Source organism: Panulirus ornatus, chromosome 52 (genome assembly GCF_036320965.1).
Source record: "Panulirus ornatus isolate Po-2019 chromosome 52, ASM3632096v1, whole genome shotgun sequence".
Classification (NCBI taxonomy): Eukaryota; Metazoa; Arthropoda; class Malacostraca; order Decapoda; family Palinuridae; genus Panulirus; species Panulirus ornatus.
Genome location: NC_092275.1, coordinates 6,543,011 through 6,570,693, shown reverse-complemented (window position 1 = coordinate 6,570,693; position 27,683 = coordinate 6,543,011). Strand labels below are relative to the sequence as shown.

The 27,683-nt window shown below is 38.3% G+C and overlaps 1 protein-coding gene across 1 annotated transcript in view; it reads right to left on the bottom strand.

The window, feature by feature from the left end:
* Positions 1-236: 236 nt before the first annotated feature.
* Positions 237-27,683, bottom strand: part of LOC139765015 (uncharacterized) — a 45,150-nt gene continuing 17,703 nt past the window's right edge. Inside the window, exons 7-8 of the mRNA XM_071692084.1 lie at positions 26,840-27,240; positions 237-9,299 (exon numbers count right to left, since the gene is read on the bottom strand). Of these exons, the coding sequence (XP_071548185.1) occupies positions 9,042-9,299; positions 26,840-27,240 (659 nt within the window). The 3' untranslated portion in view covers positions 237-9,041. The remainder of the gene's footprint in view (positions 9,300-26,839; positions 27,241-27,683) is intronic.

The following is a 27,683-nucleotide window of genomic DNA, read 5'->3' as shown; positions in this document are numbered from 1 at the left end:
CAACTTTATAGGGAAATAAATAGTTATCAAAACAGCTCATCCTTGATTCATATCTCTTGTTGAAAGAGGTTGAAGGCATAATGCTTTCCCCTAAGGCCACAAGTACTTTTTGGGGAAAATATTTGTAGAACCGAGGACCCCAGCTCCAACCAACTGTAATTTCCTTAATTCATATTTTCATTTTGTAACTCACCATCAACATCAGATGCAATGGGAGGCAAAAATAAAAAAGTATCAAAAGACTTAATATATATTTAACAGTTTCATAACAAAATTAACATATCTCTGATAAAAAGAAACAAATAACACTAAACCATATAAATATTCCTAAATGAGTGGATTTAGATATTTGGCACACAATCTGTTATACATTTAAACACTGAATAACACATGCACTTATTACTCTATGCAGCTTGATTTATATACAGCTGAAGATATGCAAGAAAAATAGGCAGTTATATACAATGTAAATATACTATATGGGTTCTATATTAAAAGTTCTCACCTATCAACAGAAGACACAGCAATAACATAAAGCATGTACACAAACATACTTACAAGCACAAACACATACCCATCCACCTATTCCTGTTAACCTGATGCTAGTACCACATGTGTACTTATCTACTTTTTTCTAGCACTATGGATGAAAAGCCAAAGCTTGTTAAGCCCCACTTGAAAAGCTGGATATGCTCAATAAATGAAAACTGTTTCAGCAGTAACAGTAACCAACAATGATTCTTATAGCTTCTTGTTAGAACCTGTAAAAATTCTGTAATAACAGCACAAACAAAAGATGAAGGAGGAAACCATACCACTGAAATTTCAGTTATATCCTGTGAGTATTGTGCATTTTATTCTATGGGCACTGTGCACTTATTTTCACCCAAAGCAAAACAAATTTGACTGTATGTATTGAAAATATGAGCTTTTGTAAGTGTTCAGTTAATTTCACTTCAATATTTCAACACAGCAGGTTTCAGGCAGCATATCTGCCTTAAGCTATCTATGGAAGCACTGCCAAAGTAGAAATAATGGGGTTGAATATCCTCTTACCAAAAGTTCCTTTGCTCCACCACATAAAAAACACATTCTCTAACTTAAAAGAACCTTACAAAATTTAGTTTTTTTACGTATCCTGTTTTTGCTTCCTCTTACACTTGCTAATCTCTCTTTACATGCTTCCATACTTTTAATTTCTATGTGTCTATTTGCTGCAAAGCCCTCATTCCTTTTACAGATGCTTATATTTCAGTGAAAACACTTAATTCTTAATGCAATGAAATGGCTACTCTAGCTCTGTAAGACATAAACCTTCACCTGAAAGTTCTTTAACTTATGATTAATCAATTATGTTAGTCATTTCATTTGACAGTAAAAGATGTTCTGGAAAGATGCTGCCAGATGCCACACTGCTTTGAATGGTGGAAAAGTTCTCCAACACAGAAATATTTCATAAATGATCCATACAAGGCAAAATACTTTGTGGCAAATAAAGTGCAATATTCTTGAGGAAATTTGAATGTAAACCTTACTTATGCTTCAAGTTGTGTAAGACACACGAATTTCCAAGAATCAATATACATTATGTAACTACAACATGGCCATACGGAGAGATCACTATTAGTTTGCTTATAATCTCAGTAGTTAAACCATTGTGGGGAACATGTGCTACAATATTCTGTGGTTAGTTGTGACAACACAGGATTAGAGTACTGGTAGATCCCTGAAACAAAGTCACTTAAATGAGAGGTATTTTAAATAAAATTCTAATGGAAAAGGAATTTGAATTTCATCAAAAGAGTAAAAGATAAGCAAGCATTCCTCTGTCAATATATCAGAACTTCTTTTCCTAAAAGGTTTTGAACAAAAGTGTGCCTATGGCATTGGATAAATATGCATAATGAAAACATATGCATGTATAGAGCGAGGCTGGATGGTTTGAGCACAAGTTTGAATGGGGAGGACATGAGGGAAGTGGAGTTTCAGATACCCAAGAGTGAATGTGGTAAGATATGGAACCATGGGAACTGAAGTAAGTCAAAAGGTGAAAGAAGGGAAAGTGGTCTTAAGGTGCACTATGGAGCATGTTTCTGTAAAGGAGGGTGGGTATGTTTGAAAGTACAGTAGTCCTGACAGTGTTGTAAGGATATGAGTCCTCAGCAGTCAGGATGGAAGATGTGCTGGAAATGAAATGCACTATGAGACTGACTGATCATATAACTGTGTCTGAGAGGGATGTGGTAGTAAGAGCAATCTAAATGCTAGAGCTGACAAAAGTTTGCTGTAATGGCATTGGCAAATGAAGAGGATTAGGGAAGAAAGCCTGAATAAGAGTATATATGAGTCAGAAGTGGAAGAAACAAGGAGGAAAGGTGACCAAGTAGATGGAAGAATGGTATGAAGAAAGACTGAACATTTGGAGGGTGAGAGGGATGCAACAGACAGTACAAATTAAGAGTGAAGTAGCATATGTGGGGTGAGGTGCTGTCAGTGGGATAAACAAGGCCAGATGAAGTGGTTAAAATAAACCACTGAGTGGACTGTGTGGTTTAGCTGTGGATGGTGGGCTCTGGTTTTGGTGCATTACATGTAATGGCTAGACTGAATGTATGTAAGTGAGGCCTTGAGCTTTGTTTTACTGAGGGCCATGACATCCTTGTTTCATTCTTCAAACATACTACCCATCTCTCCTCTCCTCTCATCTTATTTACATCTACACACCCTTCCCAGCTCCTTTTTCTGTTCTGTCTTTTAGAAACTGAAATATGAATATATATGTAGAACATTAATTAGATGACCTTTACTAGAGCACAGCTGCCCATGCTATTTCAGCTAACATGAAAAAAAAAAATTCCAGAAGTAATGACATCAAGGTCTGAGCCTCTATGGTAGTTGCAAGCATGTGTGTGGTCTTGGGCCTGTCCTTGGGGACACACAGTGTTATATGGGTGAGAATTAAATGGCATTTGCTCTGGTTGATGATAAAGTCCACATTTTGAAGGTCTCCAAGATTTGATGTCCTTGAATGAAGCATTTCCCCTTTTGATGGTGACATCAGCAGAAAATTGTTAAGATACAACTTGGGGAAGTAAGTTTTGGGAATATGGCTGACTAGATAGTCCCCAATCACCATTTCCTTTTCAGCACATAACTCCACAAGCTGTTCACCACTTCCATTTACATTACATTACAGTGCACCTCAATTATACCCTAAACTGCCACACTACTCACTTTTGCATTTAAATCACCAGTCACAAATAACCTGATCTCTGGTACCAACTTATTTCCACAAATCCCCTATCAATGACTTAAGGGACTTAGGGATAAGGAATGTGTTGCTTAGCAAGATTCCCATGGTACAGTAGGAGCATTAGGTACTTGTACTGAGAGATCACAAACTGGGTAGTGGCTACAGGGAAAGAGCCACCAAAAGGAGAATAAACATCTGAAATAAAAAAGGCGTGCAAGGAATAGAGTGAATTGAAACCATGTGGTATACTGGGGTTGATGTGCTCTCAGTGGATTGAACCAGGGCATGTAAAGCATCTGGGGTACACCATGGAAAGTTTTGTGGGGCCTGGAAATGGAGCTGGAAATGGAGTTGTGGTTTCAGTGCATTACACATGACAGCTAAAGACTGAGTGTATACAAATGTGGCCTTTGTTGTCTTTTCCTAGCACTATCTCGCGTGCATGCGGGGGGGGGGGTCATTTTATGTGTGGCGGGGTGGCAGCGGGAATGGATGAAGGTAGCATGTATGAATATGTACATGTGTATAAATGTATATGTCTGTGTATGTATATGTATGTATACATTGAAATGCATAGGTATGTATATGTGTGTGTGTGGGCGTTTATGTATATACATGTGTATGTGGGTGGGTTGAGCCATTCTCTCATCTGTTTCCTTGCGCTACCTCGCTAATGTGGGATACAGCGACAAAGTATAATAAATAAATACAAATGAATAATAGAAAATAAAAATTGGTAGTGTTGGACAGCACTAGACAGGCCTAGGCAATTTATGTCCAGCTCCTGTCTTGACTTCAAAAGGACCATAATCATGTGGCTTGAGCTGGGGAGGTAGTCAATGGGCCACAGTGCTTTCAAGCAAATGTGAGCCAGTAGGCATATAATTATAAACAATTGTACCATCCAAGAGGAAGAAACAATAAATAAACACATACAAAAGTCCCCTGTCAACAACTGGGGTTACAACCTTGGAAAACCCTGTGGGTGACAAAACTGTGGCTGGCAAGGTAGAAGGCATATGGGAACTGAGGCTTAGGGGGAGTATCTCCAGAGAGAGACGTACCTTAAATCTTGCTGTGAAAGCTTAAGGGTTGGCAATAAGCATGATGTACTTCAAAAACAAGCCTATTCTATAAAAGTACAGAAAAATGATGTAAAATTGTAAAGTATTAATATGATGGCAGTAAGTCACCCGTGATGCTGCACCTCCGTACTCCCACTATGAAGTCAGCTAGCAATCTAAGTTACACAAAAGGCTACCTCAACACCCACTCAGGTAACACTGGTTATGACAAACCTTTAGCATCCTTCTAGCAATGGCGGTCCGCTGGGCTGGACTATGGGTAGCCTATAGCCGATGTTCAGAAAACTTTGAAAGTGTCATGGGAAACTGAATACTCGAAACTTACTGCTATGATTGATAAAATGGTATGCATCATCTTAAGCATACATACTCAAAACAGTGGAAAGCAAGAAACATCTGTACTGGAGTCTAGCACTAAGGATAAATGATTAATCACACAAGCATGGTCACTCACAACCAACCTCTATCAGTTCCTGAAAAAGTCATGATGATCTCACTCATGCACTGAGAGAAACAATACATAGACCACAACCTAAAGTACTCCAAAATATAGCTATTCTCAGACAAATTATGTTAAAAGAACTGTTTATCAACCTGGCTTGGGGTGGCCCTGTCCACCAATATATCACGGTATACTGGTGAAGGTATGAGACTGCCAGTTATGAGGGCCAATGAATAAATCCTTCCATCATTACTAGAGAGGATGAAGTTTGTCTCCAAGTACGTAGCTTGTGTAGTCATAACTATGTGAATATATGAAGTTTCCATAAATCACATCCACTCCTTCCTTCAAGGTCCAAAATATGGAAACTAAGTGCTGACAGAACATGAATAGAGATGAATTGGGGGAAGAACTCAAAACAAAGGGCCTTGATCACTTAATGTCCATACCTGAGATTCCAGCCCAAAGCAGAAGTAGTATCAACACTTGTGTGATACCATTCTAGTCCATACATATAGAGTAATTCCACCATGAAGAGGCCAATAATTTCAAAAGGCCTCAAAAAACTGGAGAAAGACAAGTAAGACAAAGTAACACACGAACAGGTAAAAACACATACGACTGGAGCTGCATGGGGAGAGAGGAAGAAAAGAGGCAGGAGGAGGACACTTGATCTAAGCTTAAACCACTTACTGGGTTATACAATTTGCCTCCCTCACTAAGCACACTTGTAAATGTTCAAAATTATACAACCATTAGTTCCATAAGTTGGAAGCACCCAGGAAAGATAAAAATGAATAATACAGGAATGACAATGACAAAAGACACAAATAAGGGATAATGATTCATAATTAAATATTTGTCTGCAACCAGGATACTAAACATATTTGCAAATGCTAACCTAAAGATAAAAAGCAAGCAGGGATTGATTTGGAATGGTAGGTCAGTGATGTCGACCTAGTGGCAGGTTGCTCAATGGAAGAGATTTGTCAATCTATGATGATTCAGTTAATGGTAATTTGACTGAAAAGGGTGAACAGAGGAGAGCCTCCACACCAAGATGTTGGGGTTAGGAGAGATATGAACTCTGATAATTCCAAAGGATTATCTTGTTTGCTTGTTAGACACTGAGGGAGGAAAAATATTTGTAGAACTTTTCTTAAACTTGTTTGCCATTTCCTGGATTAGCAAGGTACCTTCAGAATCTGACGAAGAAATATCTTTCTCTCCTCACATCCATTCTCAAGCTGTCCTGTGTACTTCACCAAAAACATAGACCCCTAACCACGACCAGGCACACAAACCTTTCTGTGGTTTATCCCAGCCTCTTCCTATACCCTGGTTTAATCCACCGACATCATGTTATCTCATGTATATGACTTTGCTCTAATTCACTCTATACTGAGCATACCTTATGAGTACTCTCTTCCATGTTTAGAAGACATTTGGAAATGTCTCTGGGGCAAGTTAGGGGCTAAAGTGAAGGCAAGAGCAAAGGAATGGGTGGCAGATGACTTTCTTAACGAGGTGAATTTCTTGTTGATTGGTTAATTTGGATTTTTAACAAATCGAGGCTCATGACGAGATGCCTGAGGACTAACAGAATGCTTGTCTAGTATAACTGTATAAAGGCAATCGAGACAAAATGAGTATTCAAATTACAGAATTATAAGTTGTTAAAAGTATGTGGTAAGTTGTATGGGAGAATGGTGACTGACAGTGTGGTGGCATGCACAGAGCAGTAAACTGGTGAGGAGCAATGTGGTTTCAGGAATGGTTGCAGATGTGTGGAATCAGGTGTTTACATTTAAGAAATTGTGTGAGAAATAGTTAGAAAAACAAAGACTTGTCAGTGGACTTTATGGATCTAGAGAGGGCATATGATAATTTCGATAGTGATGCTTTGTGGTAGGTGTTATGAATATACGGCATAGAAGGAAAGCTATGTGAAGGCGTGAGTTTTACCAAGAGAGTAAGGCATGTTTACGAATAAGAGGAGAAGGTGAGTGGTTTCAAGTGAAGGTGGGACTGCATCTGGGGTGTGATGTTACCATGACTGAGGTGAAGAAGGTGAATGCAAGGGTCTTTACGAGAGCAACAGGTCTGCAGTTCTGGGGTTCGGAACATGGGAAGTGAGTCATATAAAGTTTGCTGGTGACATGATGCTGAGGGCAGATTTGAGCGAGAAATGTATGAAGCTGGTCTATGAGTTTAGGAGAGTTTGTGAAAGGAGGAACTTGACAGTAAATGTGATTAAATGTAGTATTATTAGGTTTAGCAGTGCAGAGAGACAAGTTAGTTGGAGTGTAAGTTTGAATGAAACCTGGAGAATGCAGAGTGTTTTAGATTTCTGAGAGTGGACATGGCAGTAAAAGAATAATGGAAGCTGAAGTGAGTTGGGGGTTAAGGTCCTGAGCATATTCAGGAATGTTTCTGTGGGGAGAGAGAGATGATTATGTCTGACGGTAAAGTAGTCCTATTGTGTTGTATGCATGCGAGATGTGGGCCCTACATGAGAAAGTACAAAAGATGGTGAATGTGTTGGAAATGAAATGTATGAGGATAACATGGTGTAAGGAGGCTTGATTAAAAAAATTAATTAATTAGGTAAGAAAGACGTGCAGTAGTAAGAGGAATACATATGAGACAGATGAAGTAGTTGTGCTGAAATGGTGTGGATATACGAAAAGGATAAATGAAAAGAGGATGACTAAGAGGGTTTAAGTCAGTAGCGGAGGAAGTCATACACATTCATATATTTTCTTTCATCAGTGTAAAGTCACCTTTGGCAAGGTTGTATCACTAGACTTCGATCTTGCCAAAGAACCTATCATACCAAAAAGAGTCCAAACATTTCCTGTTATTGACTCTACTGCAAGTTGTTGGCTAAAGGAATCTCTAGAGAAGGAGTCCTGGGTTATACAAAGTAATAACAAATCTAAACTACCATATGCAGGTACTGCCAAACTCAACCTGTGTTTAGTTACACTGCAAGTAAAGTCACCTTGGTTAGCCTGTATCACTGTCAAAACAAGTACAGCTTCACTGAGGAAGCTTTCTTTCTAAAGGAGTCCATAATGTCCCTAATCCTGACTGGAGAGCAGCCTCAAAGGTGCAGAAGCCCTATAAAAGGGTATATGAGCTTGTATAATTATATGATCATGCAAAAAAGTTGCTATTAGTTTAACTGGGCATAATTCTGGAAACCAAAAACTGGTTTGTGAAGAGACAAAAATCCATTAACATGGAAAATCCACAACCCTCTCACAACTTGGTTATAAACATCTAATCATACCTAAAGCCTTTTATGACTAATACCTTGGCACTAAGTGTATTTTTGTGGTGAAAAAATTGAAGGACTGCATTATAATCTACTATCTTTTCATATCAATATCTGTGTAAGGCTTACCTAAATATATTCTGCTTATACAAGTCAAGTAAATCTTTTACAGTTCATTCTGCAATGTGTATTACATATATATATATATATATATATATATATATATATATATATATATATATATATATATATATATATATATATATATATATCATCCCTGGGGATAGGGGATTAAGAATACTTCCCACGTATTCCCTGCGTGTCGTAGAAGGCGACTAAAAGGGGAGGGAGCGGGGGGCTGGAAATCCTCCCCTCTCTTTTTTTTTTTAATTTTCCAAAAGAAGGAACAGAGGGGGCCAGGTGAGGATATTCCAAAAAAGGCCCAGTCCTCTGTTCTTAATGCTACCTCGCTAATGCGGGAAATGGCGAATAGTTAAAAAAAAAAAAAAAAAAAATATATATATATATATATATATATATATATATATATATATATATATATATATATATATATATATACTGTACTACAAATATCATGGCAATGACAAAGTTCTCTTTATTCAATCTAACACCAGTTTAGTCTGTGCCCTATGCACAGATTTAACATGTGGACATAATATTCATTGTGAATTAACTCTTAGGGAGAATCAGTGCACTAATCTTTATATCTTCCTCCTACAGATGATAAAAGTGATTTCTTCTTTGTAGAGCACATTTCCAGTCTGTATCACAGAACACACCTAAACTTGCATTTCATTATATTTCATTACTCTATATCAACTAACCACTTTTGTTGGCCTAATATCCTTGCAACTTGCTTAAATCACCTAAATCTTACTTGTACACTTAACCTACTAGTTGCACAATACTTAGGCGTAAAATTTTGTGGTAAACGTATCATTAAACCTCTTTGATGAAAACCTATTTGTTACCTCGAGTTTGTGGGCCTGTGTAATGTGACGAAGTTGATCCTGAGGCCACAGCATGACCAATGTTATGATTATGTACCACAGTCACTTGAGGTGTATTATTACCATTGATGTCTCCATTGTTGTTTATATTAATGCTGTTGTTATTGTTGAGCAATGGGGACAGCAAGGAGAGTGAGGAGCCTTCACCTGAGCTCCCTACTGTAAGATCATCACGGGAAGAGTAAGGAGGAGGAGGCGCTCCAACAACCTGTTGAAAATATAACAACAGTTGTAATTACTAGCAGCATCGATTCTTCAGAGAAGCTAAGCTTCACTTAAAACATGAAGTGAACATGAATATCCTCTGCAACATTTCCCAATCTGGCAACCTTCCAAATGGGGTCCACTTGAGGTCAGTCATGTATCAGAGTAACAGGCATTGAACACAACATAGCAGGTAATATTCACACTCCTTTCCCTGCTTAAAGATTCCTGGACAAACAATGTGATGCATCAACAGAGATATGACATCATGGAAATAATTCCCTAAAATACTCTAACAACTACAAACAAAGTGTATTCAAAGCTGGACATGACATTATGGAACAATTTGCTACAATACTATTTCTAATAACTGTAAATAGTTTACTGTAATCTGAAGTGTATTTAGAGTTGACTTTGGCTGCCACTGGACGAAAGAAATGCAGGAGCAAAACAGCCTTCATTACTGTTACAGTTTTCAAGGCCATACTTACACTGCATCTTTACTAAGTGATGTTTTAAAATATCAAAAAATCGACTACCCTTTAATACTGCAAAAGCTTTATCATCCTCTATCTGTCAGACCTATGCAAAGCTGGATACAAGAATATGCTGCTTACAAGATTATATTCCCTAGACATTCCACAGAATTTCTTTTTTTTTTTTTTTTTACTATTTAAGTGTGATAAAATACTGTACTTCTGTAACTACCTACAATAATATTAATAAAGATAATGGTAATAATAGTATTAACCATAATAATAATAATAATAAGAATAAGAATAATAATAATAATGATAATAATAATTATATTCTTATTTCTAAAAGATAGAACAGAAGAAGGAGCTAAGCAGGGAGTGATGAACAACTAGAATGAGAGGACCAACTGACACAACCAGGATCTGAACTTAAGCACTCGATCTGGGATGGCCTGTGAATGCATCATGGTCAGCAATGCTAACTGCTACACCATGGAGGTCCATTGCTGCGTGTTTGATGACAGGGTGGCAGATATGTGGTGTCTGGGTCAGGGAGGTATGTGAAGTCATGAAAAGAGGCTGGGTGAAGAAAGAAGAGGTGGTGAAAGTCTTGCATGAGATTAAATGTGGAAAGGTGGCTAAAGTGGATGGTACTGCCATTCTGACTTTCTTAAAAGAGGGGATGACTGTGTCGTCGACAGGTTGTTGACTGGTTAGTTAAGAAACACTGAGGAATGTTGTGGAAAGATAGGTTGCTATCTGGGAGGGAGAAAATGGGTATGCTGAAAGTTACAGTAGTTCCTACAATGCTGTATGGATGCAAAGCATGGGCTAAAGATAAGGATGCGTGGAGGAAGTGGTGTTGGAACTGAAATGTCTAAGGACAATATGTGGTGTGAGTTGGCTTGGTCAAGTAATCAATAAATGGATAAGAGAGAGGTGTGGCAACAAGAGTGTCGATATGAGAGCTGAAGGATGTGTGTTGAAATGGTTTGGACAAATAGAAAGAATGAGTGAAGAGAGGTTGACAACGATGATATGTGTATCAGATGTGCAGGGAACAAGGTGGAGGGAGACCATATTGGAGATGGAAGGATGGAATGAAACAGATTTTAAATGACCTGGGCAGGAGGGTGAAAGGTATGCACAGGATAGAGTGAAGTGCAACAATGTGGTATGTAAGGGTTGCTGTGTTGTAAATGTACCTAACCAGGGCATGTGAACAGGCTGGGGAAAGTCTGTGGGGCCTTGTTGTGGACAGGGGAATGTAGTTTTGATGACAGCTAAAGAATGGATGTTATCAAATAAGGCTATTCTTTGTCTGTTCCTAATGGTATCTCGCTAACATGGGAAATAGTGAACACGTATGAAAAATGAAATAAAAAAGTATTAATCAGTGTACCAGGCTCTGCCTTGATGAGGTTACACTGCAAGTGAAAAATCAGCTTTGGTGAGGATATATCATTGGGATTAAAGTCCCATCAAAGAAATTTTCTCTCTAAAGAAGTCTAAATTTCCCTGTTACTGGAAGGCTAGGTTTCATGAGTTTAAAAAGGTCCTGGGTTACACCAGGACTCTTTCACAGATATTGGTCCAGGGGTAATTATACATAAATACGTAGGATAAGGCACAATCACTATGTTCAAATGAGAAAGCTTTGTTAAGGCTTCCATTTCAGTACAGTACACTACTATAAACTAATGTATGTGATACTGTGCCGTACCCATCTCAGCAAAGTATGCTACAGTAATGTATATGATACTGTACTGTGCTGTACAGTACAGTATGTTTATATTTATTAATAAGGCTATTATATTACATATTTCAAGGTTTTCATGTCACGTAGATTTCACATATATGGCACATCAAGAATACGATAACATAGGGTTCCTTCTTAGATGACCAATCAGCAGCTGTAACATAATTTTCAAAACGATATGCTTTTAGAAAAGGAATATAACATCATTTTGTATTGTGACATCATTATAAAATGCATTATGACTGAAAATATAAACAATATCTTGAACTATCTAATTATGTCATGTCACAGAAGGAGACTAGAAGGGGAGGAAACAGGCAGCTGGAAATCCTCCCATCCTGTATTACTTTTCAAAAGAAGGAACATAGCAAGGGGCCAAGTGATGAATTTTCCCTCAAAGACTGTAATCTGTTCTGTTGCTACCTCACTCATGCAGGAAATGGTGAGCATGTATGAAAAAATAGTAAATGAAAAATACAATTAAAAAAAGTCACTAATGTGAAACCTTGGTGTTGTTCTAAGAATGTGTACCCTAATTCTTGAATGTTGCTATTGCAAAATATTGCTCTACGAACTGTTTTTATATGAAAATCCATTGTATGAGTAATAGATAAAAACATATACTTATACAAAACAGAAACAAAACTAAAAGGACACTGATCCAAAATTAAAGGACACTGATCCATAATCAGCTGCTGGTCTGTCAACAGCAGATGCGAAGTGTGTGTTGGTCTTGAACCTGAGGAGGACCCTGGTAATATCAAGATCCTGTCTTAGACCATCTTGGGGCAATTACAAATGAATAAACTATTCAATGATGTTGCTCTACTTAACCTCTGCTAAGCTGTGTATTCAAGGAAACATCTCCATTGTAAAGCAATAATGGCATAATGTACACGAATAGATCATTATCTATACATATAACATTGTTGCAATATTGTACTAACAGAAAAGAGTAATGTGTGAGTAAGCCTGCATGTTCAGTCCTTTATATTCTATACTCATCAGAAAATAAACTTCCAATGTAGCCTTCTGCAATGTGCATAATAGGTAAATATCAAAGCTTCAAAACACTCCTGTCCACAAATAAAAGTAGAATACAAAAACTAAGCTAAACAATTCAAAACAAATTGGAGGCAATCTTAGGAACATTTTATTGTGCCAGAGGAGTAATACTGTATATATCAGAAAGTTAAAATTTTTGGTGAAATAATTTATCAATATAAAAAACTCAACATGCTTATGAATGCCAAAAGAATAGTAATTAAGAACATTTAGTAAATTCCCTTTGCTTTTTCCCCCCTCTGCCTCTGATGTGCAAAAATATTTTTTTTTCTTTTTTTTTGCTTTGTCGCTGTCTCCCGCGTTTGCGAGGTAGCGCAAGGAAACAGACGAAAGAAATGGCCCAACCCACCCCCATACACATGCCTTGATTCAATCCACTGACAGCACGTCAACCCCGGTATACCACATCGCTCCAATTCACTCTATTCTTTGCCCTCCTTTCACCCTCCTGCATGTTCAGGCCCCGATCACACAAAATCTTTTTCACTCCATCTTTCCACCTCCAATTTGGTCTCCCTCTTCTCCTCGTTCCCTCCACCTCCGACACATATATCCTCTTGGTCAATCTTTCCTCACTCATTCTCTCCATGTGACCAAACCATTTCAAAACACCCTCTTATGCTCTCTGAACCACGCTCTTTTTATTTCCACACATCTCTCTTACCCTTACGTTACTTACTCGATCAAACCACCTCACACCACACATTGTCCTCAAACATCTCATTTCCAGCACATCCATCCTCCTGCGCACAACTCTATCCATAGTCCACGCCTCGCAACCATACAACATTGTTGGAACCACTATTCCTTCAAACATACCCATTTTTGCTTTCCGAGATAATGTTCTCGACTTCCACACATTCTTCAAGGCTCCCAGAATTTTCGCCCCCTCCCCCACCCTATGATCCACTTCCGCTTCCATGGTTCCATCCGCTGCCAGATCCACTCCCAGATATCTAAAACACTTCACTTCCTCCAGTTTTTCTCCATTCAAACTCACCTCCCAATTGAATTGACCCTCAACCCTACTGTACCTAATAACCTTGCTCTTATTCACATTTACTCTTAACTTTCTTCTTTCACACACTTTACCAAACTCAGTCACCAGCTTCTGCAGTTTCTCACATGAATCAGCCACCAGCGCTGTATCATCAGCGAACAACAACTGACTCACTTCCCAAGCTCTCTCATCCCCAACAGACTTCATACTTGCCCCTCTTTCCAAAACTCTTGCATTCACCTCCCTAACAACCCCATCCATAAACAAATTAAACAACCATGGAGACATCACACACCCCTGCCGCAAACCTACATTCACTGAGAACCAATCACTTTCCTCTCTTCCTACAAGTACACATGCCTTACATCCTTGATAAAAACTTTTCACTGCTTCTAACAACTTGCCTCCCACACCATATATTCTTAATACCTTCCACAGAGCATCTCTATCAACTCTATCATATGCCTTCTCCAGATCCATAAATGCTACATACAAATCCAAAAATAGATATATAGGGGAAATAATCCCAGGTATGTGATGCAACTAGTGAAATCTGAAACATTCATGTAATTAGCAAATAAATGTTCATAGAAGCAATCAGTAAAACTTCTAAGCATGATGAGAAAGCACTCTGTGTTGTGGCTGGGTGAAACTTATAAGCTCTTTTCAACAATGACCTCACTTCATGCCATCAGCTGTTGGGCACATGACAAACCTCCTACCTCCCATAGCTACACCTGCATAACATCGCTAACAAAAATATTCTGTGCTGAAGAAATCAAACCATGCATTATCAATAGTACAGCATTATAATTCTTATATAAGTCCATCACATTATCCTTGTCTCCAAAGAAAGCTGTGTAGTATTCTTTAAGTACATGCTACAATTAACTTTTAGAGTGCTATGAATGTCAGTCTACTGTTATGTAGCATGGTTCTACAACTGTTAATTTATACATATCTTCCTACCAGAAATTGACTTTCGCATGTACTGTAGGTTTTGTTAGCTGGAATTAAAGGCAATCTAAACAAAGAAAGTCACCAGAGCTAACTGGAGGCATCATCAACATACTAGCAATCTCATGAGGGAAGTGAAAAAACGAGGTGGACTGCATCAACTTACAAGGTGAACTAAACAGACTCCAAAGTTGGTTTGATACATGGCTGACTAAATTCAACCAAAGCAAATGTAAAGTAATGAAGATGGGACAAAGTGAAAGAAGGCCTTAAATAAATATCATCTAACAGGAAATAAGCTTAAGGATTCTAAGTGTAAGAAGAACCTGGGAGTTGACATCATCCATAACCTGTTACTCGAGTCCTACATTAGGAGAATAATTAAGGAGATTAACTGTTTGACAGTAAATATTAGAACAGCTTTAAAGTAAATGAATAAGCTGAGTTATAGGGAAAGGTTACAGGCTCTAAATCTGACCACCTTAGAAGAGAGAAGGGTGAGGGGTGACCTGATCACTACCTTTAAGTTTCCAAAACAGACAGATGATGTAGACAGTGAGAATGACCTGATCAGTACCTTTAAGTTTTTAAAACAGAACGATGACGTAGACAGTGAACAGTTCTTCGAGAGATGTAGGAATAGAGGAACCTGAGGACAAAACATGAAATTAAGCAAGAAACTTGTTAAAAAAGATATAAAGAAGTCTTTTTATAGCATAAGTGGTGGATGAAAGGAATAAGGTATCGGAGAACATGGTTAATGCAGACAACATAAATAAGTTTACTAAGTTGTATGATAGTACAGAAACTTCAAGAGATGGAGACCAAGGAGCTTAAAACTCCTCCTTTTACAGTAAAAATAGGTAAGAAGAAATAAGTAATTACATGTAAGGTAATGAGGATGGGACTGAATGAAAGAAATCCTCAGTATGGTTATTATCTAGCAGAAAATAAGTTTTCAGAGTCTGTTTAAGAGAAGGAATTGGGGCTCTGACATCATCACTAACCTGCTGCCAAAGGCCAACCTTAGGAGAACACTTCAGGAGACAAACTACTTGCTGGAAAATATTAGGATAGTATGTAGAAAAGGAAATATTTAGCAAGCTGTTCATATCCTACATAAAGCCAAAACTATAAAATTCTTCTCAAGTTTGGTAACTGCACCTTAAGAAGCACATAGAGCTAACAGAGAAGGTCCAAAGGAGGGCAAAGAAGATGGTACTGTACTAGAATTAGGGGGCTGAGTTACAGGGAAAAGGTACAGGCTTTAAATTTGACCTCCTTGAAAGTGAGAGGAGTGAAGTGGAAGAGAAAAGAGTGAGGGTTGACCTGATCATAAACTTTAAGATTTAAAACAGACTGGTGATGCAGACAGTGAACAGGTCTCCAGAATAAGTAGGGACAGAGCAACCAGAGGTTATAGTATAGAATAAAGCAATTTTTTTTTTCTAAAGATGTAAAAAAGTACTTTTACAGCACATGAGAGATGGATGAATGCGATAAGATGACTATGGATGTGGTTACTGCAGACAACAAACATAAATTCAGGAAACTGTAAAATAGTACATATGGGCTTTTCCATTATTTCTCCCAGTCACTTCATATGACCTAGTTCAGTTCACTGACAGCATGTCCCACCCCAGTATACCACATCATTCCAATTCACTCTATCCCTTGCATGCCTTACACCCTTCTGCATGTTTATGTCCCTAACTCATCAAAATCTTATTAACTTTATCATTCCATCTCCAATTCAGTCTCCCCTTTCTTCTTGTTCCCTCCACTTCTGACACATATATCTTCTTTGTCTAACTCTCCTCACTTATTCTCTCCATTTGTCCAAATCACTTAAACAGTCTCTCTAGCTCTCTCTACTATACTCTCCTTATTATTACATGTCTTACCCAATCATTTACACAGGAATACAGAGGGATTCAAACAGCAACAGACCATTGGGTTCTTTGTTTGTGATAATGGAATATATCAGACTTACAGATTAGTGTGGTAAAAGTTTAAAAGCATACATTCTAATCAAAGAGAATAACCTGCAACTTGTACACTGTGACTGACAAGGTGTAAATAATATAAGTTGGGGACTTGAATAAAAATATTTATCGTCTCTTCTCAAATGTATCTACAGTACTGCTTTTAACCATTCTAACTGGCAGCTCATTCCAGATAGTTAACAATCCCACTGGAAAAAGTACTTTGCCTCATCTGAGATAAAATGTTTGCCTAGGAGTTTGTATCCATTACTATGAGTGAAAGCAGCTTGACAGATTAAGCCTTTGAAAATTCCAAATATTTGTTAAATCAACTTTCAATTTTCTCTTTTCTAAGCTAGACAGAGTCATGTCATTTAACTGATTCTCATAGAATCTGCTTCATTATCTTGACTCTTCAAAGTTGTGCTCTCTCCATTCTGTCAGTCTCCTTTTAGGTAGGGTGATCAAAAAGGAACACAATATTCAAGATGGGAATAAAACAATGAGCTATAAATAGTGAGGATGATATCCTTAGACTTAAATCAGAAAGCCCTACCTATGACTCCAAGAACTTTGTTTGCTCTTTCCATAGCTTACTTGGTTTTAGGGTTACCATAGATTATTACACACAAGTCTTTCTCCTCATTTATCTTTCACAGTTCTACAGAATTTATACTGTAGCTTATCTTTTCATTTTTACTAATACATAAACTATGCACTTATTGATATCAAACTTCACATGCCATGTATGAGACCAGTCTACCAGTTTGTCTATATCAGTTTAAGACCAGTCCATCAGTTTGTTTATATCAGTTTAAAGCGGAAGGCATTCAAGCTCATTTGTAGAATTATTTCCCAACTTTGTATCAGCATAAAATTTGATGTAATGCAATGCTACCCATTATCAATATGTATGAGAGAAAGAACTAGTCCCATGACTAATCTTTGTGGCACACCACTAGTTAGGTCTAACCATTCCAAGGCTAGACCATCAGTTACAATTCTTTGTTAAAGGCCTGTCAACCTGTCAACCAATTTCCTGTCTGCTTAAGTACAACCCCATCAATGTCACGTGACTGAATTTTTGCAATTAACCTTTGATGTGGAAAATCATCAAAAGCTTCTTGAAAATCCAGATTGATCATATCAACTACATTACCTTTGCATTACATGTCGGTTAGGCCAAAAAAGAAATTAAGAAGATTTGTCAGACATGAGTGATTTTGTTGAAAACCATGCTAAGAATTGTTGATTAAATGGTTTCCAATTCCATCATGAATGATGGTTTCTGTAAGTTTTCCAACCTCAGTTGTTAAACTACCTGGATAATAATTTTGGGCAGTAACTCAATACATTTTCTGAATATCAATGATACCTCAGCTAGCTTCCACTTATCTGGAAGCTTTTCCACTGCAAGTGACATTGAAAACGGAAGCTAAGGGCTAAACTATCTCATTTTTTGGCCTCTTTCATTGTTCTCAGATACAACATATCAAGGCCTACATTTTATTCAGTTTCATTCTGTTTACTACTGACAGTATATCTTTAGTTTTGGGTCAATCTGTTGCAGAATATTCTCTCATGTTAATGAAACTGTGCTGGTAAATGTGACATGTTTCTGGCTCATTTTGAAATTTTTTTTTTTTTTTTTTTTATACTTTGTCGCTGTCTCCCGCGTTTGCGTGGTAGCGCAAGGAAACAGACGAAAGAAATGGCCCAACCCCCCCCACACACATGCATATACACACGTCCACACACGCAAATACACATACCTACACAGCTTTCCATGGTTTACCACAGACGCTTCACATGCCTTGATTCAATCCACTGACAGCACGTCAACCCCGGTATACCACATCGCTCCAATTCACTCTATTCCTTGCCCTCCTTTCACCCTCCTGCATGTTCAGGCCCCGATCACACAAAATCTTTTTCACTCCATCTTTCCACCTCCAATTTGGTCTCCCTCTTCTCCTTGCTCCCTCCACCTCCGACACATATATCCTCTTGGTCAATCTTTCCTCACTCATCCTCTCCATGTGCCCAAACCACTTCAAAACACCCTCTTCTGCTCTCTCAACCACGCTCTTTTTATTTCCACACATCTCTCTTACCCTTACGTTACTCACTCGATCAAACCACCTCACACCACACATTGTCCTCAAACATCTCATTTCCAGCACATCCATCCTCCTGCGCACAACTCTATCCATAGCCCACGCCTCGCAACCATACAACATTGTTGGAACCACTATTCCTTCAAACATACCCATTTTTGCTTTCCGAGATAATGTTCTCGACTTCCACACATTCTTCAAGGCCCCCAGAATTTTCGCCCCCTCCCCCACCCTATGATCCACTTCCGCTTCCATGGTTCCATCCGCTGCCAGATCCACTCCCAGATATCTAAAACACTTCACTTCCTCCAGTTTTTCTCCATTCAAACTCACCTCCCAAATGACTTGAAATATAACGACTTTTTTTTTCTGAGATCCTCATTTGCACTTTGAACTAAATCTGTTTTTGTTGTGAGTAGGTTTTTCAACTAATTGGATTAGGGCACTATCAAGCAAACTTACGTACAGTCCACAACCAAAGCTACTTTAGATACTGTTATGTTAAAATCTCCAACTATGACAATCTTGTTCATTACAAACTTCTGCTAACTGATCATAAAATATTTTGTCTACCTCTGGTGTCTGTGCAAGGTGGCCTGTAATTTTGTAAGGGATTTAAATGAGCTTCAACAAAGAGCAATATACCACTACCTACTTTGTTTCCCCTATCCCTATTACACAGTGTATTGCGGAATTACAAATTCAGAGAGAAAATCTCTAATGTTGCCTTCTAAGATTCAGAAATGACAATCATATAATTTCATTCTAATGCTGTTGTTTCTAGCTCTGAGATTATACTGCACACACTCTGAGGATTAAGATGGAATATTTTTAGATGAGACTGAGACATATTTCAAAGGGTACTTGGAAAGGAGGATGGTTCTGCTCCATATGGATAACCCTCAATCACCCTCTTCAACATATTCTCATCTATCACCCATGTTTCACATCCACACAAAACAATCAGTTTTTCCAAAACTACAAATGCTTAACTCTTACTTCATAAAAAAGAACAATGGTTCTGACTTTCTCTATACCTAATGAGATAACTAAATAAGTTATGAGATGAAAGTTTATGTTATTTTTTTCTTCTTTTATTTGCTTTGTCGCTGTCTCCTGCGTTAGTGAGGTGGCGCAAGGAAACAGACGAAAGAATGGCCCAACCCACCCCCATACACATGTATATACATACACGTATGCACACACAAATATACATACCTATACATCTCAATGTACACATATATATACACACACAGACATATACATATATATACATGTACATAATTCATAGTCTGCCTTTATGTATTCCAATCGCCACCTCGCCAAACATGGAGTAACAACCCCCTTCCCCCTCATGTGTGCGAGGTAGCACCAGGAAAAGACAACAAAGGCCCCATTCATTCACATTCAGTCTCTAGCTGTCATGTAATAATGCACCGAAACCACAGCTCCCTTTCCACATCCAAGCCCCACAGAACTTTCCATGGTTTACCCCAGATGCTTCACATGCCCTGGTTCAATCCATTGACAGCATGTCGACCCCGGTATACCACATCATTCCAATTCACTCTATTCCTTGCACGCCTTTCACCCTCCTGCATGTTCAGGCCCCGATCACTCAAAATCTTTTTCACTCCATCTTTCCACCTCCAATTTGGTCTCCCACTTCTCCTCGTTCCTCCACCTCTGACACATATATCCTCTTGGTCAATCTTTCCTCACTCATTCTCTCCATGTGACCAAACCACTTCAAAACACCCTCTTCTGCTCTCTCAACCACACTCTTTTTATTTCCACACATCTCTCTTACCCTTACATTACTTACTCGATCAAACCACCTCACACCACATATTGTCCTCAAACATCTCATTTCCAGCACATCCACCCTCCTGCACACACCTCTAACCATAGCCCATGCCTTGCAACCATACAACATTGTTGGAACCACTATTCCTTCAAACATACCCAATTTTGCTTTCCAAGATAATGTTCTTGACTTCCACACATTCTTCAAGGCTCCCAGAACTTCCGCCCCCTCCCCCACTCTATGATTCACTTCCACATGCATGGTTCCATCCGCTGCCAAATCCACTCCCAGATATCGAAAACACTTTACTTCCTCCAGTTTTTCTCCATTCAAACTTACCTCCCAACTGACTTGACCCTCAACCCTACTGTACCTAATAACCTTGCTCTTATTCACATTTACTCTTAACTTTCTTCTTTCACACACTTTACCAAACTCAGTCACCAGATTCTGCAGTTTCTCACATGAATCAGCCACCAGTGCTGTATCATCAGCGAAAAACTACTGACTCACTTCCCAAGCTCTCTCATCCACAACAGACTGCATACTTGCCCCTCTTTCCAAAACTCTTGCATTCACCTCCCTAACAACCCCATCCATAAACAAATTAAACAACCATGGAGACATCACACACCCCTGCTGCAAACCTACATTCACTGAGAACCAATCACTTTCCTCTCTTCCTACACATACACATGCCTTACATCCTCGATAAAAACTTTTCACTGCTTCTAACAACTTGCCTCCCACACCATATATTCTTAATACCTTCCACAGAGCATCTCTATCAACTCTATCATATGCCTTCTCCAGATCCATAAATGCTACATACAAATCCATTTGCTTTTCTAAGTATTTCTCACATACATTCTTCAAAGCAAACACCTGATCCACACATCCTCTACCACTTCTGAAACCACACTGCTCTTCCCCAATCTGATGCTCTGTACATGCCTTCACCCTCTCAATCAATACCCTCCCATATAATTTACCAGGAATACTCAACAAACTTATACCTCTGTAATTTGATCACTCACTCTTATCCCCTTTGCCTTTGTACAATGGCACTATGCAAGCATTCCGCCAATCCTCAGGCACCTCACCATGAATCGTACATACATTAAATAACCTTACCAACCAGTCAACAATACAGTCACCCCCTTTTTAAATAAATTCCGCTGCAATACCATCCAAACCTGCTGCCTTGCCGGCTTTCATCTTCCGCAAAGCTTTTACTACCTCTTCTCTGTTTACCAAATCATTTTCCCTAACCCTCTCACTTTGCACACCACCTCGACCAAAACACCCTATATCTGCCACTCTATCATCAAACACATTCAACAAACCTTCAAAATACTCACTCCATCTCCTTCTTACATCACCACTACTTGTTATCACCTCCCCATTAGCCCCCTTCACTGAAGTTCCCATTTGCTCCCTTGTCTTACGCACTTTATTTAACTCCTTCCAAAACATCTTTTTATTCTCCCTAAAATTTAATGATAACCTCTCACCCCAACTCATTTGCCCTCTTTTTCACCTTTTGCACCTTTCTCTTGACCTCCTGCCTCTTTCTTTTATACATCTCCCACTCATTTGCATTTTTTCCCTGCAAAAATCGTCCAAATGCCTCTCTCTTCTCTTTCACTAATAATCTTACTTCTTCATCCCACCACTCACTACCCTTTCTAATCAACCCACCTCCCACGCTTCTCATGCCACAAGCATCTTTTGCACAAGCCATCACTGCTTCCCTAAATACATCCCATTCCTCCCCCACTCCCCTTACCTCCTTTGTTCTCACCTTTTTCCATTCTGTACTCAGTCTCTCTTGGTACTTTTTCACACAAGTCTCACCACTCTCTTCACCCCAACATTCTCTCTTCTTTTCTGAAAACCCCTACAAATCTTCACCTTTGCCTCCACAGGATAATGATCAGACATCCCTCCAGTTGCACCTCTCAGCACATTAACATCCAAAAGTCTCTCTTTCGCGTGCCTATCAATTATCACGTAATCCAATAACGCTCTCTGGCCATCTCTCCTACTTACATACATAAGTTTATGTAAAGTTTATGTAAACTGCATAAATAGGACTGGCCAGTCTGGTAAAACTGAGTCTTTCTTAACCCTTTCAGTTCTACATACATACCTAATACACATGGGACCAGAGATGTATACATATATGAGACATGTGATGATGCTTCATGCCCCAATTCTAAATCTCCTGAAGCACCTATGAATAATACAGATACATTATGTCATCAGTAGTAATTATTCACACACAGAAATATTCTAGCTGTTAGTTACTCTGCAAACATCCTGGTGAAAGGATACCTATTGAAGTGTACATCTGGTAACTGTTAGAGTGATACCTTTAAGTGTGGCAGCCACAAACATACACATGAGGTGCCATGGGAAGAAATACAATGCAATTTCAACAGCAATTTGTGATTTTGAAGTATAAGATTATGATGTTTAATAAGATATTTGGGCCCTGTGATGACAGATTACTGGTGGAAACAAGCTTACAATGAAGCTTACAAACTATCATACTACTAAGATTACTTAAAGGGATTACAGCTGTTAACAGTTTTGTTCATCTCCTTTTTGATGTATTTCTTTAATCATTACATAGAATTAATCTATCAAGACAATCTTTTTCTTAGATTTTTTGAAAAAGTTTTTCGCTAGAGGGAATGCAAAAACAGACTAAGGATGAAAAGAGTTAAACTATGAATGCTTGCCTTTATTCTTACACAAAAAAAATGTCACAAAAAAGGTTTTGCTAATTTTTGTGCAATCAGGTTGGCCAAAACAATCAACTGCCCATCAAAAAGTTTGATCTTAATATTTGCTCTTGATCCTTTTCATTTGTCGCATCAGTTGCAGGCTTCTCATGATCTCGTCTTTAGCTGTCCCTCTTCCTAATTATCACCTGAATCGAGGAAGGTGGATATCCTACTGTTCAATACTGTTAACACCTCATCCTTCAGTTAAAAACAATGTTCTGTGAGCAGTTCTTCAAGATCTTCTGCTCTTAGTCTCTCCTTATTACCAGGAATTTTGTTCATGATGTCACTGACGAACTCATCATTTATACCTTGGTTGTCATCCAAAATCATTTACCAATGGAGAAACTTTTTTTTCCATATGCCCCAAATAGTGGATTCCTTCACATTTCCTATATAAAATCATGAGCACTGCATCAGTATTTCAAGTTTTTAAGCCTCTAAAAAGCTTTCTTTTTCAAAAAGTAGCACTATGAAGCTGAAGCCTATGGGTCATCAAGGTTACTGGGGTTGATGGCTGTAGTAGAGATAGCTGCCAGGAAGTTGCTTACAATGGTCCTCATGAGAACAGCTGTGTAATGTCTTAAACTGTTCTATGTACCTAAAATGACATGTATAAACCAAAAAGGGGTGCTTGGGTGGCCAGCTGCACCCGTGGCACATGCCATGTTGGTGGTGGCTTTTCAAAATGTAGTAAGATGGGTAAGGTGTAGGCAGTAAAATGTATGAAATCACAGTTGAAAATGAATGGTTAACTATCTGGTGATTAAATAAATGTCAATTTAATGAGTATCCTCTTTATAAACAGAGTACCAATCACCATTCAACATGAGGGCATTGGATAGTTTGTCTAATACAGTGAAGAAAAATATAAGTTAAACCTTAGATATCAATTGTGAGGAAAAACACCACTCATGTAGTTAATTTTGAACCCATTTAAGGTTTCATTTAGGTTTCTTTTCATTTGTGTGGTTACCAACCTTTGCACAGAAAAACATCATATGTTATTCTCTTTGGAAACAGTGGTTGGGATCAACTGAAGTTTCAACCTTTCCTCCTTGATTAAATACATAGGTGAATGACTGTACCATCAAATAGTCTTAAGGCATCTCTTGTCACAAGCATGTTTCAGAAAAATTTCAGCTCTACTCACTGACCATACAACCCCTGTTGTAAATGTATGGCCATCAAATGCAAGTCGTGTGTTCACAGTGATCCCATGGAAAACATGTAAATCGATGGATTACTAAAGTCACTATGAGGAAAACTTATTACATAAGTTTGTAGGGAAAGTGAAGAAGTATAATGTGAGAAAGATGAAGAAATAAGGACTTAGTGATTTTTGTAGGATTATGTAAGAAGGATGGAGGTTTACATGACTCGGTGTTTGTGGAAAAATTCAGGTAACATCTGTGACCAACTTTCCAGAAAAAAACACTTCCAGTATCCTTCCTACAGGTGCCTGGCCTTCACTACCCTCAAACTTAATTGAAGCACAAAAGGTGTTACATTTCTAATGATGATCATATTATTCACCACCACTGCTGTGCTTGAGTATAAGAGTATGTATGAAACAAGCTGAGAGTTCATTATAAAGACAAAATCTTTCAATATCCTTCCCACACATGCCAGCCAATAAAGACAAAATCTTTTAATATCCTTCCCACACATGCCAGTCAATCTCCCTAAAACTGAACGTTAGTTTGAAAGGTGTAATATTTCTAAGTATCCTCATGTTCTTTATCATTAATGCTGTGCCTGTGTATGAAATAGGGGTATATAGGGAAACAAAGAAAGAAAGAAACATCATCTCTACAACTTCCTCTCTTTCAAGAGCTGTCAAATGTGTCATTCAAATCCCCTCTGTCTGCATACTGAGAACTGGCCTAAGTCAACACAAAAGTTAACAAGATAACTTTCTGTGTATATGCTGTTACTTATGGATGTTATCATTTCATAATGAAAAATATGCTGAATGTTTTTACTCGCTCTGTGATGGATATTCATTTAAGGGGTGATTCAACAACAATTATATTTTTTCATTAATGAAAAATGTACTTTCTGGTTAATATTCTTGCATCATGGAAATCACCATGAAGACACCAAAGGCAAAATTTATATTGAAAATGAAACTACCAAATGGCCCCACTGCTGTGAGTCTGGCGCTTATCTCACACTTGTATTCACTCAATGCTTGGCATACAACTGGGGTGAAACAATCTTTGACTGGAGAAGTGAAAACACTTGGAAATCCAAGAAATATGCTATCATGCTCTAGTAAAAGCATATGTAAATCATCTCCATAAAACTATTGTAATAAGTACATTTTTTCTTCTGCAGGGTCAGATATGTTATGTACTATCTCATGTTTGCCTTACACAGATTCACTGTAGTTGCATTTTTCCAAGAAAAGATTCCCCATGCAAATTCCCCATGCAAAGAGGGTGTCTTTGGGAACAGGATCCTTGGAGTAATGGAAATGGGGAAAAGCTCATCAAGTTTAGAGCTGAAATAGGAATGGTGATTGGGAATACAAGATTCAAGAAAAGCTGCATTCATGAGAATATGTGGGTGAGTGGAGTTTGGGGGTCAACAATAGGTAATGGGTTAAAAGCTAATTGACAGGGGTGCAAAAAATAGGTTGTTGGAAGTGTATATATTGAGAGATGCAGCAGAGAGAATGTCTGTTCATATGAGTGGGCTTAAAAAAGTACATTGTGTACAGAGAAAAAGGACAGATTGAGTGAAGAATGGTATAGGATGGGCAGACGAAAATAAGGAGAAGAAATGTGGAAGGTATCTTGTGAAGGGAAGCAGAATTTAAACAGGCAGGTGGTGTGTGGCATCTGAAAGATGGGATGTGCATGCATGAGAAAGGGTAACGGGTGGTGGAATGAAGAATTTAAAAAAGAGAGAAAAAAGGAAGGTTCATGGATGGTAGATATAGAGAAGTGCATGTGACTAGGTTGAATAGATAATGAGGCAGCAGCAAGAGAAAACGAGAAAGGTACAAGAGCCAAAAAGATAGCATATGAGGGATGTGGAGAGAATACTAAACAACTTATGAAAATCTCAGTCAATATACAAAATTGCATATTATTTTTCAGATCAATTACCTGAAGGCCGTTTATTTAACATCAACATCAATACACTAACGCCAAAGACAAAAAGGATGTTTACGGATAACATAGGTAAAGAAGACAGGCATGGGAATGGGTGGAGGACAGTACACTAGAAAACAGCATGAGATCAGGAGATAGATACAAGAGCTAAAAAACAAGACCAGTGAATGATAGGGAAAGAGAGTACTGATGAGGTTCAGGGGGAATATGAAAATTCTAAAGTTCATACACAAAAACAGCATATTCATTTCTCAAATCAACTGGGTGAATATGAAAATTCTAAAGTTAATTTACAAAAAAAAAGCATATTCATTTCTCAAATCAATCCATCTGGAGGCCTTTCATTAAACATTAAAATAAATACACAATTGTCAGAGACTACATAAAAACTATGATACACAATTGTCAGAGACTACATAAAAACTATGAAGAAATTTACAAACTTTAATTAAGGTGGAACTTGCCTGATGGTATGAGGGAGGTGGGCCTGAAGGAGTTGTTGGAAGCTGAGAGTAATATGGGGGTTGAGAATTTGTGGGAGGACATAAGACAACCCCATTAAATAGTCGCTGCTGTCGTGCACAATGCTGACGCTGCTCGCGCACAATCTCTGGAGCCAATAAATCAGAACGTAATCCTGGGATCCTTCTGGAATAAAGGCTATCTGCTGATCTTAACTGATACTGATCTGTAGTGGATGGAGGAGAGGCAGAGGAACCAAGACCAAATGGACGGAGGGTTGCAGATCGTAGTCGACTCAAGTGATAGTGAGCCCGGGATGAGGTCCCATTAGAGCGCCACAAATGATACCTCACCCCAACAATAATAGCCACTGTTACCAAGTTCGCAACTGCCACAATACATCCTGAAAAGACAATGAAAAACTGAGTGAACAATATGAAAATCAAAATATTATCCATGAGTCAAACCAAATTTGGCAAAGTTTTATGACTTTACTCAAAATATTATTCATGTGGGAAACCAAACTTGGCAATGTTTTATGACTTTACTTCCACTGTAAAGTTGAAAAACAAATCTAAAAATCAGGCGACAGTATAGCCACTGGACTACACAGATTATGACCAATATTAGATGCATATAAAAAAGACTGAGTGTGAACAAATGGGGCCTTTGTTGTCTTTTCCTAGCGCTACCTCGCACACATGAGGGGGAGGGGGATGTTATTCCATGTGGTGAGGTGGCGATGGGAAAGAATAAAGGCAGACAGTATGAATTGTGTGCATGTGTATATATGTATGTGTCTGTGTGTGTATATATATGTGTACATTGAGATGTATGGGTATGTAT